General features: G+C 43.8%; 1 protein-coding gene and 1 pseudogene across 5 annotated transcripts in view; both read left to right on the top strand.

Moving 5' to 3' along the window:
- The first annotated feature begins 5,764 nt into the window (after positions 1-5,764).
- The window catches only part of TTC1 (tetratricopeptide repeat domain 1), a 33,311-nt gene continuing 25,392 nt past the window's right edge, over positions 5,765-13,683 (top strand). Inside the window, exons 1-2 of one of the 5 annotated variants that reach the window (XM_014582784.2) lie at positions 5,765-5,837; positions 7,416-7,775. In XM_014582784.2, the coding sequence (XP_014438270.1) occupies positions 7,446-7,775 (330 nt within the window). In that variant the 5' untranslated portion in view covers positions 5,765-5,837; positions 7,416-7,445. Of the gene's footprint in view, positions 5,838-6,278; positions 6,381-6,423; positions 6,691-7,415; positions 7,776-13,683 lie in introns of those variants that run through there. The other 4 variants (XM_006165065.3, XM_006165066.3, XM_006165067.3 and 1 more) reach the window with 4 other exon arrangements.
- On the top strand, positions 11,226-11,655 carry LOC102498199 (40S ribosomal protein S29 pseudogene; annotated as a pseudogene).

Genomic DNA, 13,683 nt, shown 5'->3' with positions numbered 1-13,683 from the left:
CTCTGTGTGTATATGTCTCTCTCTAGTCAAATTAAAATAAATGAATAAAAAAATAAAATTAAATAATTTTTGAGAGGTTTTTGCTACAGGGCGCCTGCACTCACCAGAAAAAGACAGAGAGACAAAGCGAGAAATCACCCCCCAGGGGGGGATGGCCATGCTGCAATCCCTTCTCTTCCATTCTCCTCTCTGGGTATTGTGCACATGCCCCCAGCATAAGTTTAAGCCACTGGGTCCAGGACTTGAACAGCAGTTGACTACATGGGAGTCCAGAAACAGCCATTACACCAACTGCTGGTCCCAAAATTGAATACTTTTTAAAATATATAGATAGATTTTATTCTAATCAGAGTGGGAAATCAATAAGTAAGGTTACCAATTGTACAGAATTCATGTGTTTAGAAGATCAGTTTGGGGACCAGCAGATAGTTATGTCACTGGACTCCCACATAGTTCCTGCGGTTCAAGTCCAGGACCTGGTGGTTTAAAACTCACACTGTGTGCATGTGTGCCCAAAATGCCAAGAAGAGAATGGAGGAAAAGGGATTGCAGCATGTCCATATCCCCTGAGGGGGATGGGGGTGAAGGGGGAAGTTATTTCTTACTTTTTGTCTCTCTGTATCTCCATCTCTCTAGAGACTGCACATGCCTTATAGCAGCAATCTCTCTAAAAAATAAAAAAAGAAGATCAGTTTGGTTCCTGTGTAGCTGCAGAGTTATAAGAAACAAGAGGAAAAGTAGGGAGGCCAAGGTTAGCATAAAGATCACCTACGATTGCAAATGTAAAATAATGAGCAGAGCCCCTGACACCCGTGAGAACCCTACAGGTATTAGCTGTTCTGGAGAGACTAAGCCTGTTCTGTCTAGGATCGGAGCCACTAGCCACATGAGACCACTAAACATTTCAAATGTGGCTGGTGTAACCAGGGACTTATATTTCTCATCTGATTTCATTTTTACTCATTTTAATTTAAATGTAAAGTTCATATTCAACTCAGTTATTGGCAAGTACATTTGGCAAAACTTGGGTATATGAATCTACTTTTTAGTATTTTGGTTTTTGTTTTATTTTGTTTTGTTTTGTTTTGTTTTGTTTTTGTCAGAGAGTACTCACCTGAAAGAGACAGATGGTGAATAAAAAACCTGCCCCAGGGCCAGCAGTTGGCATAATGACTATGTCTCTGGACTCCCATGTAGTTGACTGCAGTTCGAGTCCTAGATCTGGTGGTTTAAATTCACACCAGGTGCATGTGCGTGCGTGCCCAAGATCTCGAGAGGAGAATGGAGGAGAAGGGATTGCAGAGTGCTCATCTCCCCTGGAGCGTGATTTCTTGCTTTCTGTCTCTCTGTCTCTCTCTGTCTTTCTGGCGATTGAAGGCACCCTGTAGCAAAAACTTCTCAAAAAAAAAAAAAAAAAAGACATGTCCCATTGGGATTGACCCCATCTCACAATTCCTTCTCTTCCATTTACCTGTCCTTTCAGAATTTGGGCATGCGTGCACACATGCCTGGTGTGTTCCTCAACTCACCAGGTCTGGGATTCAGTCTGCATGGTGGGATATGTGAGATTCAGCTGTGGTAACACGCAGGCCACAGAGGTAACCCAAATCTACTTTTTTAAATGTAAATTTTATGAAATGGGAATATGCATTTGAGTATTGTTGATGAAAATTCAATGTCCAAATTGAGATATACTATAGCAGTAAAACACACATATGACCTCAAAGATTTCATATAAATAAGAAACCATAAAATAATTTGTCAATAATTTTATATGATTAGATGTTCAAAAGATAACTTATTAAATAAATAAATTAAAAGATGATTTATTTTTAAATTTGCTACAAGGTGCTCACTAGACAGAGAGAGAGACGGAAAGCACCTCTCATGAGGGTTGGCCACCCCAAGAATCACTTCTCTATGTCTCCTTTTGGGATTTTAGGCACATGCACACACATTTGGCATGTTTTTCAAACTGTCAAATTCCAGACCCAACCACATGGCTAGTCATGTGTGATCTAGTCTCCTTCAGTCCCACACCACACACTGGCCCCCAAGAATGATATTTTGAACATGTTTGGTTAAGTGAAGTATTATTGGGGCCAGCAGGCAGTGTAGTGGTTAAGGCACTGTACTCCCACGTGGCTGACCGCAGTTCAAGTCCCACACCTGGCAGCTTGCTTTAGCACTTGCTTTAGTATTCATTTCACTTTTTTTACTACTGGGTTGTTGGGAAAATATATTTTGTGTGTTTTTCTATGCAGAAATGCATCATGACTTCTCCAATAACAATATTTTTAATGCTGCTGCTACTAGAAAATTTAAAATGACCAATGTGGCTCACGTTGTATCTCTGTTGAGCATGCTGGCAAAAAAGGAAAAGAGAAATCTAGAAATTTAAATGCACAGAATGTTCAATCTTGATTATGTCTCTTCTCAGAAATCTCAGTTCTCAAGGAATTTTTTTGACTGTTCCTGATAGTGGATCCTGCTTTGGCAAGCCTGGGAGTCCCAGCTCTGGAAAGAAGAGGAAGAACGGAGCCCAGGACTTAGGGGATCCCAAAGTATAAGGTTTTATGTTCAAAACCAGACTGTTTGTTTTGTTTTCCCAGCCCTGGTGGCTTGAAAAATATATGAACAATATCCACTTGGAGCACAGAAAGGGATAAGTCAGCCTAGTGTAGGTTTAAGTCTCTAGCCCCAGGGAGTGTAGCTGCAGAGAGCTTCCCAAAAGCTCAGCATACTGTGTGTGTAATAAGTCACCAGAGGAGGCAGGAGGAATTTCTGTCTCTGCCTGCAGGTATTCGGTAGAGCAATTTAACAAAAAGTTATGTGCCAGGCTTTGTACTAATAAGTGCTTTAGGTTTGGTTCCTTTAAGTTTATGAAACCTAATGAGGTAGGTGTCACTACTACACCCACACTACACATATTATCAAGGTTCAGTGCCTCATCCAAGGTTGCATAGCTGGTAAGAAGCAGAGCAGGGATTCAAACCACAACAGTCTGACTCTTAACCATCACACTAGACAGCAAGCCAGTTGTCATGCTAGTGAACCAAAGGATCACCTTCGAGGAAGAGAATCCTTGTCTTGTATCCTGCACCATTCTGTTACTCTGGGATTCAGTCATTTCTCCCTTCTCCCTGTCCTGTTCCCAGCACAGAGCTGGCTGTGGACTAAGTGGCAACTCCTTACTGACTGACAGATGAATATGTGTCATTAAGAACAACCCATGTGGGCCAGAAAGTGGCAAGATGGCTAAAATGCTGGACTCCCACATGGCCTATGGTGACTCGAGTCCTGGACACACAGCTTGAGAATCATGCTGCACATGTGTGTGTGCATGCCCAAAATGCCAGCAGGAAAAGGGAGAAGGGATTACAACATGGCCATCCCCCCATGAGATGATTTCTCCCTTGCCCTCTCACTGTTTCCCTTCAGCAAGCTCACACACCTTATGAAAAAAAAAAATCAGAAAAAAGAAAAAGAAACAACCCATGGACCTGCCCCATGGCCTAGAGGTTAAGGGAGCTGAATCCCATATAGCAGCCTTCAATGGTTCAGATCCTGGCCCTGGTGGCTTGAAAAATACATCAAGCACATGTACATGTGTCCCAAGATCCTGACATAATGGAGAAATGGAGAAGAGATTGCAGCATGACCGTGCCCCATTTGGGTGTGCTTTCTCCTCCTCCCCTCTCTCTCTTTCTGTCTCTCTGGCAAGCACACATACCTCCTGGCAGGGGACATTCCTGTCTCTGCCCTTTGGGGACACCTTCTGATTTATTAAAGAAGAAGAGACGGAGAAGAAAGAGAAGATGATGATGACAATGATGATGATGCGTGGAAAAAGGAAGAGGGAGGAGGAAAAGGAGAAGGAAGGAAGGAAAGAAGAAAAGAAAGAAGGAATCACCCAGGTGCTCCCCAAAAAGAAAAGCAGAGGGAAATCTGGTTCTTTTGCTACTTTGGTTTATTGCTGACTCTAGTGTGATACCTATCACTCGTTCACCGCTCATTCATTCATGTTCAGCATCTTTTCTTTCAACAAACAGTCCTCAGTCCCTTGTCTGGGGGTGCGAATGAAAGTTTCATGACTATTACTACTGTTAATAACATTAATACGAATTAGTAGCAATAGTAATGATTCCTAAAATTACTATTACTGTTATCAATATGACACAGGATGTTGGGGTGATCAGGCCCACGAGATGACCAGGTTCTTGTCTCATGCTCAAGAAGAATTAGAGACAAAGGCGAAGGGAGAAGCAGCAAATCAAAGTTTATTGGAAGGAAAAGAAAGTTTCTAAAGTGAAAGAGGTCCTGAAAAAAGCTTGTCAACTGGAGACTCTCACCAAGAGTTTTTATCTAGCAATCCAAGTGATGAGCTGGCTCTCTGATAAAGAAGTGGGCTTCAGAAAATAGTTACATGATAGTCTGGGTGGCTTATTACCCCATTCTTTGTTTATTAAAACTTAGCCATTGTGGGACCAGCAGGTGGTGTAATGGTTATGTCACTGGAGTCCCACGGAATCAACCACAGTTCGAGTACTGGACTCACTGGCTTAAAACTCATGCCAGGTGCATGTGTGTGTGTGTGCCCAAAAATCCAGATGGGAGAATGGAGGAGACGGGATCATGGCACAGTAATCCCCCCTGGGGATTGATTTTTTGCTCTCTCTCTCTTGCTCTCTTCTCTCTGTCTCTCTGGCGAGCGCATGTGCCCTATAGCAAAAATCTCTTTCTAGGGGTCTGCAGGTGGTGTGGTGGTTAAAGGAGCTAGATTCCCACATGGTTAACCACAGTGCAATTACCAGACCTGGTGGCTTGCTTTCTCGCTTTTCCCTTTCTCTCTCTTTCTGTCTGTTCAAATTTTAAGAATAAAAATAATAAATGGAATTAATTAAATAAAAAAATCGGCACATGCGCTCACCAGAGAGAGATAAAGAGAGAGAAAGAGAAAGAAAGAAAGAAAGAAAGAAAGAAAGAAAGAGAGAAAGAAAGAAAAACTTAGCCATTGTGATGTGATCCTGGGTAATGCTTACTGGGTTTCCATCTTGGGCCTTATATATTAATTATTGAGTTGTTCTATATTTTAGAGTTCTATATTTTTCAATGCAAAAAATGCATCATGACTTTTCCAACAACCCAATACATGTCCCAACCCTATCTCCTACCTCATTCCCCCCCTCTGTAAACAAGTGGTATTATCTATAAGAACTTCATTAACAATAATAATTACGGTAATAAGCACTTGAGTACTTACTATGCTTAACAATATTAACATTGAAGTTTTTTTTTAATTTGGGGCACTTTATTTTCTGTGTTTTAGACTAAGCATGGCACCATTTAATAAGGTAGACTTTCGTCCTTACCGAATTGTTTCCTGTCTTGCACTCTGCGCTTCAGCAACATCCAAATATTATACTTACTGTTTTCAAAAATGCTCCTAATTCCAGGTCCTTGAGCCTCTCTTATTCTCGTTTCTGTTTTGTTCTCTCTATTAAATGAGCTAATCCTCTTTCAGCAACCTCAAATACTTTACTGGGTCAATTGGATTTTGGTTTCTTTTGGTGTGAAAGAAGAGCAGATCATTTCTTCTTTTGGCCTCAATAGCTCCTTTATCCCTCCTGTTTGCTCCCCACTAGCCCATGGGCTACTAGTGACGAGGGATAGCAGGTTCCTGTCCCCAGCTACTGGCACAAGGTTTGTCACATGATTGTTGCTGACATTCAGTCAACACTACGTGCCAAGCTTAGTGCCCCTTCTTTCAGATTACATCATTTCTTCCTTCCAGCATGATGCAGATACCGATACTCATCCCCATTTGTAAGTGAGAGGTAAGTGTGTGAGTGTGCGCGCCGGAGAGGGTGCACTATCACATTAGAAAATGAGTGTGAAAAAGGCGAATGACAAATCAATGTTACGAAAACTGTTTCCGCAGCGGACCTCTGAAAGGCACGCTTTGAGAATCGCTGCTGGGGAAACTTTATTTTGGGACGAAGTTTATGCCTCGGGATTCTCTTACACGATTGAGGTCATGGTGAAAGAGTGAGATCAAACACCAGCGGGTCTCGCGCTTTCCTCTTTTACTCTCTTGGACTAAGGGTGACGCATGTCCCCTGGTTCAGGCTACGCGGTGACGTCATACAGCGACAGCGACGCCCTCTCGCGGGGGGGGGTGCCACTACATTTCCCAGGATGCTTTGCCAGGAGGACGCCATTGGTGGGCGCCGGAGGAAGTGCACCTGACCGAGCGGAAGTAGACGGTCTTGGGGGGGGCCGGAGGAAGTGCCCCTGCCCGAGCGGAAGTAGACGGTCTCAGAGGCTAGGAAGGTGGAGACGGGAGGAGCTGAGGCTGTGAGTAGCCGGTGGGGCTGGAGGTAGGGGAAGAACGCAGCGAGGGGCTAGTCGGCCGGGATGCGCGGGTGGCGTGTTCGGACCCTGGGCTCACGCTCCTGCATTCTTCCATCAGCCGAGAGCGAGACGTTGCCGTAGAGGAGAGTGTCCGAATTGCCACCTAGCTGTTTAAGTCCCCTTGACCTGAGCTGGGACAAATTCGACCCTTGCCCTGCTATAGGGGGTCGGTGGCGTGATTTTGCTGCGACCAGAGGGCTGGAGTTGATGACGGGCTGACTCAGCTTCTCGAGCGGTGGTTTGCAATTGGCTGTACATGAGAAACATTGTTTAAAAGTGAGAAAAACCAACAAACTACAGTTTCCCCGGCCCGGTGCGCGACCATTTGGTCAGAATTTGAGCAGGCGTGAGCCGCGGCGTTTTCTAAAACAGCCGGAGTGTGCCGTTGTGCAGCCGAGGCTGCGTGCCTGATTGCGACCCCCGATCAGAGTCCCCCAGTAGGACCGCCTGCACCCGGGCTCCGCTGCCGCTGTACGCGCGGGCTTCTCCGCACTCCTGGTGGGGTGACCACATGATTGTCCAGTCTATGGGACGATCACTCTTGGCATGGATTCCATTTTGAGCTCCAGCAGAGACTTATTCTTAGGCTTCCTGTGATGCTGGCGAGATGGACGTTAGTTTCTTCCCCACAACTTGGTATTCATCCTGAATAAAGAGTAGGGCTGCTTCGTTTTTCTTGCTCCTGTTCTGGCTTTTGCCTATTTTTTGCTCCCCCAACCACACACAAGCAGTGGAATGTGGAAGAGCCCTGTTAAGATTGGTGTTTTGTCGCTTGTAAGAAGTCCTGATACCGGATTTGAGCAGGAAAGGGATGTCAATTAAAATGTCTTTTGGCTTTGTTTATGAACTTGTGATAACCTACTTTAATCATGAATTCCGGCTAGAGGAAGTTAGTGTGTGTTTTGATCTTTGATGTAGAGATTTGATTAGGTGTGAGAGGCACATTGGTTTGGTTTTCTTAGAAGCACCATTACACAGCAGATTTGTTTTTTCTTTCTCAGAACTTAAGTTTCACCTCCCCCACATTCAGTATGGGGGAGAAGTCGGAGAACTGGAAGGTTCCAGAGGACCTGCTCAATGGTTTGAAGGTTACAGATCCCCAGGAAGCAGAGAATGCCAGCCCTCAAGTTCCTGATCCCAAAGGCCAGCATTCCCAGAGCAAGCCACTCGGGGAGGATGAGGCTCAAACCCAGGAGGACCAGGGAGAGGAGGAGTGTTTTCATGACTGCAGTGCCTCCTTTGAGGAGGAGTCAGGAGTGGATAAGCTTGCCAACAGAGCTGATGATGATGGGAATTCCTCTGAACTGGATGAAGAATATCTGCTAGAACTGGAAAAAAACATGCCAGATGAAGAGAAACAGGTAAATATTTTATTTATTGTGTGCTATCTGCCCTTAAAACTTTTTAAAATGGGTAAATGTTGTTAATACAGTATCATAGTCTATTTCTGTGATAAAAGGTAACTTGCCCCGTGTGTCCTTACTGGTTTAGTAGTGATGGATCCAAGGTAAATCAGTGGTGTGGCCAGGAAACATTGAGTGTGTCTGCTGAGAAAATAAATGTTTTTCCTGTGGAATTGTAGTTCTTTGTTCATCTTGTATTTCAGGAGTCCGTAACATGTTTTCTAACATATTTTCTGACAAGTATATGTTGCCTTTTAACTTTATGAATAACCTTCTGGGACTAGCAGGTGACATAATGGTTATGTCACTGGACTCCCATGTAGTTGACCACGGTTTGAATCCCAGACCTGGAGGCTTAAAACTTGTGCTGGGCATGTGTGCATGTATGCCCAAGATCCCAAGAGGAGAATGGGGGAGAAGGGACTGTTACATGGCCGTCATCCCTGAGGGGTGATTTCTCGCTTTCTGTCTCTCTGTCTCTGTCTCCGCAGCAAGTGCATGTGCCCTATAGCAAAAAATCTCTAAAAAATAAAAAAAGGCCTTTCTGTGATTGGCTGCTGAAATTTCTGTAATGAACATTTTTTATAAACTTGAGATTATAGTATGCTTCCTATTTATGTTAATTTCTTGTTAGCAAAATACAGCTGCCTGTATTTCACTTGGAGAAAGCAGTGCCTGAGACTCAAGGTAGTAGCTATCGCCCGGCATGAGTTCAAGCCACCAGGTCCGGGACTCGAACCGCGGTCGACTACATGGGAGTCCAGCGACATAGCCATTACACTAACTGCTGGTTCTCGGCATCTATGAAATCTTAATGCCAGCCACTGAACTTAAAATGTGTTTTCGTGATATCCTCACAGTAGCCTATGAGATACATACAGTTATGCATTTAAAAGTAGTAAAGTAACTTGCCCAAGGTCACCTACCTAACAAATGGCAGAACTCATTCTCAAACCTGGATCTGTTTGATTTCAAGCCAAAGTACAGTGTAGAATTTTTTTTTAAATCTTTTTCTTTTTTTAAAATTATCAGCAGGTGTGCAGGTTTGCAAGAGACAGGGGGAAAGAGAGAAGGCACCCCACAATGGGGCATGGTTATGCTGCAATCCCTTTCCCTCCATTTCTCCCTCCTCTCAGTATTTTGGACACACCCACACATGCATCTGGCTCCGGAACCAGAAACCGTGGAGTTGACCATTTGAGATCCAGCCACTTTAACTACCAAGCCACAGACTGGCCCTATAATTGGCCCCTTTTGATAACATATGAACATATGCTAATGAGGCAACTTAGGGTGGGGACTCTAGATAGCCTTAGGATGGGACCACTCACCAAAAAGACTAAATGACTGGAAGACTGGAGGGTTGGAACTTTTAGCCTCATCCACCAAACTCTAGGAAAGTGGTGTGTGGGGGTGGGTGGGGGGAAGGTTGTGAGCAGTTGCTGGAAATTACGCTCTATAAAAACTTTTTTATGGGACCAGCAGTTAGCGTAATGGCTATGTCACTGAACTCCCATGTAGTCAACCACAGTTCGAGTCCTGGACCCGGTGGCTTAAACTCACGCCGGGTGTGTGTGTGCGTGAATGCCCAAGATCCCAAGAGGAGAATGGAGGAGAAAGGGATTGCAGCATCACCATTCTCTTTCTGTCTCTCTCTCACTCACTGTCTGTGTGGCAAGCGCACGAGCCCTATAGTGAATAGCTCTCCAAACCAAAAAAACAAACTTTTTTACTATTATTATATTTTAAATTTTATTTATTCTTTGAGGGAGAGGGAGGGAGAGGAAGGCATCCCCACCAGTCTTCACGCCTAATCCACCCCCAGCCTCAGCTAGCCAGGACCGCTGGCATATATGCAATGGGGAGGTCCTAGGACATGAACTCAGGACCCTCCCATGTGGATTCTGTTGTGTCATCACTGTGCCACACACAGCCTTGCTCCCAGAAAAACCTGAACAAGAGTTTTGATGAACTTCCATTTGCTGAGCACATGGAGGTGCTGAGAGGGTGCCCCCCAGGACATGCATGGAAGCTGCTGCTTCCTCCTACCTTATCTTATGCATCACTTCATCTGGCTGTCCGTGTGTATCATTAGAATACACCAGTAAAGGTAAATAGTGTGTCCTCAGTTCTGTCAGCTGTCCTTGCACAGTATCAAACCCAAGGAGGAAGTGGTAGGAACCAGTCAGAGCTCAGGTTACATCTTTGGACTTGCAGTTTGTGTCTGAAGTAGGGCCAGTCTCATGGGACAGAACCCTAATATATCTTCAGAAAGCTAGTGTCAGAATTGAATTTAATTATAGGATACTCAGTTGGTGTCCACTGGAGAATTGCTTGGTGTGGAAAAAACCCTCATGTCTGGTGTTTTAAGTATTGTAAGGGTATAGTAGGAGAGAAATAGAGTGTGTCTTTCCAAGAGTAGTATTTAAAATATTTGTTATGCAATGTGTGATAAAATTAAAAAGAAAGATAAATAGTAGCTATTGGTCTAGAATACATATAATATAATACTTTTTATTTAATTTTATTCATTCATTTCTTTATTTTTAAATTTGACCAGAGAGAGACAAACAGAGGGGGGGGAGGGGAGAAAGGGAAAATGAGAAAGTGAGCTACAAGGTTCCGGACTTGAGCCATGTCAGCCATGTGGGAGTGTCCAGTGCCTCAACCACCACACCACCTGCTGGTCCCAATGTAGGATTTTTTTAAAGGATTTATTTATTTGATTTTGTTTATTATTATTAATTTTTATTGTTTTTTTAATTTGTTTTTTAACTTGTTATAGGGCACACACACTCACGAGAGAGAGAGAGCGAGAGAGTGAGCAAGCCACTAGTTTGGGACTTGAAACATGGTCAGCCATGCAGGAGTCCAGTGCCCCAATCACCATGCCACATGCTGGCCCCTATAAAGTAATATTAAGTGAATTAAGCAAGTTGTAAACAGTCATTATTCTTTGTAAGCTAAAAACCTATGTGTGTTCTGGGACCAGCAAAAGGCGTAATAGCTACGTCGCTGGACTCTCATGTAGTTGACTGCAGTTCGAGTCCTGGACCCAGTGGCTTAAACTCATGCCGGGCACATGTGTGTGCGTGCCCAAGATCCCAAGAGGAGAACGGAGGAGAAGGGATTGCAGTGTGGAATGTGGCCATCTCCCTGGGGAGTGATTTCTCACTTTCTGTCTCTCCAGTGAGCACACACACCCTATGGCAAATACGTTTAAAAAAAAAAGTTTCTCTTTGAGTAAAATCAAAGATACCCAGATTCTGTTAAACTGACTGGACTTGTCCTGTGGCTGAGAAAATAATCTAGGCTTAAGTGAATTGTCAGTTCTCAGGAGATCTCACAAACCAAAAGTAATGGAGGAAGAAATTAGTTAGGATTTGGTGAAAACTGGCAAACTCTCTTAATCAGATCACAGTGTATGATTGTGTTTATTTTAGCAGAAAATCTGAACTATTAATAAAAGCTTAAATGTAGATATGACTACTCACAGGAATGGGATTTTAGCTAGACTTTAGGATGTATGTGTGGAGCTCTTTCCTTTTGCTTTGTTGCTCCGCTGAAAGCAGGATGGGTCGTCAGCAGCTCTACTGGAGCCACCCGCGAAAATTCGGCCAGGGCTCTCGTTCTTGCCGCGTGTGCTGGAACTGGCACGGTCTGATCTGGAAACACGGCCTCAACATGTGCCGTCAGTGTTTCCGTCCAGTGAAGGACATAGGCTTCATCAAGTTGGACTAAATGATCTTCCTTGAATGGATTGTCCAAGATATAAACCCAGTGAAAGAGATCATGCTGGCTATTTGTATATAAAACAAAATAAATAAAACTCTTCAAAAAAAAAAAAAAAGATGTATGTGTGAAGCAAGTAAGTGATTACAAAAGGCTTGGCTGTGGTGAAAGGCAGATCTGGCAGCAAATGGGAATTGTTGCTCTAATAATGTTATATAAATATGCTGTCTTAGTCTGTTTAGGCTGCTCTAACAAAATACCTTAGCCTGGATAATTTATAAGTAATAGAAATTTATTGCTCGCATTTCTGGAGGCCGAGAAGTCTAAGATTGAGACAGCAGCAGAATTGGTATCTGGTAAGGGCCTGTTCATAGATGGCACTTTCTGTGTCCTCACGTGGCAGAACTGGCAAGGCAGCTTCTTTCAGCCTCTTTTATTAGGGCACTAATCCCACTCAGGAGGGTAAAGCCCTCATGACTTAATTACATTGCTTAATGATGGGAATATGTTCTGAGAAATATGTTGTTAGTTAATTGTGCAAGCATGATAGAATATATTTTATATAAACCTCAGTGTTATAGCCTGTTACACACCTAGGCTATATGTATAATCTTATGGGACCATAGACATAGATTTTTTTCAATTTAATTTTGTATATATTATTTTTTAATTTACTGTAAGGCACATGTGCTCACCAGAGAGAGACAGAGAGAGAGAGAACGTGAGCAAGAAAGCAAGCAAGCAAGCTGCCAGGTCAGGGACTCGAACCACAGTCGGTCATGTCGGAGTCCAGCACCTTAACCACTACGCCACCTGCTGGACCCAACAGACATATATTTGGCCATTGTTGAATAAAGCATCTTTTTTTTTTTGACTTGAGAGGTTTTTGCTGTAGGGCATGTGCACTCGCCAGAAAGGCAGAGAGAGACAGAGAAACAGAAAGTGAGAAATCACCCCCCACACATGGGATGGCCACGCTGCAGTCCCTTCTCCATTCTCTTCTCAGGATCTTGGGCATGCACGCATGTGCACTCGGCATAAGTTTAAGCCACCAGGTCCAGTACTCAAACCACAGGCAACTACCTGGAAATCCAGCAACATAGCCATTACACCAACTACTGTTCCCGAATAAAGGATCTTTACATAGCATTTGACTGTACTTCCCGAAGGACTCCACCTCTTAATACCACCACAGTTGGGATTAGGTTTCAAGAGACACATTTAGACCTTAGCAGATGCTTCAAGTATTAGGACCTGTAGCATATACTGCAGTGTTTTGGTTCTATGAGAAAATCACCTTTTTGGTCTCTTTTTCACAATGCAGTTTCTTTAGGCCTTATATATAAATTTCCTGGGTAATTTGTATGCACCCACTAGAGACCACTTTCACAGTTTTTCACATAACCTTCCTTCATTAAATAGTTACTGAACGAAAAGTATCATTCTCTCTCACATGAAAGCCAGTAGTTTGATATGGAAGGACTGTGGCCACCCTCTGGGAAATAGAGCCAGAGAGACACAGATAACTAAGCTTCCAAAACAAGGAGTATTGACCTAACCAGTACACTTACTACATCTGATATGGTTTGAGCATTTCCCAGACAATTCTTAGGTTAAAAATTGGTTGGTATTATGATGTTTTCATGAGGGTGGAACTTTAATCCAGCCATGGTTTTAATAGGTGGGACCTTTGGGAGGTAATTAGGATTAAAGTCGTCAGGGTTGGGCCCCCATGATTGAATACTGGTGTCTCTAGAAAGAGAATTAGACACATACTCTTGCCCACTCTCCTGTGATACCCACTTTCACCATGGGACTCTGCAGAGAGTCCCCACCAGCAAGAAGACTCAGGAGATGCTGCCCCTTAACCTTCTAAACTATGAGCTGAATAAATACTCACTCTTTATAAATTTCTCAGTCTGCGGGAACCAGCAGTTAGCGTAATGGCTATGTCGCTGGACTCCCACGTAGTCGACCGCGGTTCGTGTCCCGGACCCGGTGGGTTAAAACTCACGCCGGGTGCGTGTGCGTGCGTGCCCAAGATCCCGAGAGGAGAATGGAGGAGAAGGGATTGCGGCGTGACCATCCCCCCTGGGGGGTGATTTCTCGCTTTCTGTCTCTATGTCTCTCTCTC

This window comes from Tupaia chinensis, unplaced genomic scaffold (assembly GCF_000334495.1).
Source record: "Tupaia chinensis unplaced genomic scaffold, TupChi_1.0 Scaffold143796_1, whole genome shotgun sequence".
NCBI classification, from domain to species: Eukaryota; Metazoa; Chordata; class Mammalia; order Scandentia; family Tupaiidae; genus Tupaia; species Tupaia belangeri.
Note: the sequence above shows the minus strand (reverse complement) of the source record. Positions and strands in the feature narration are given on the sequence as shown.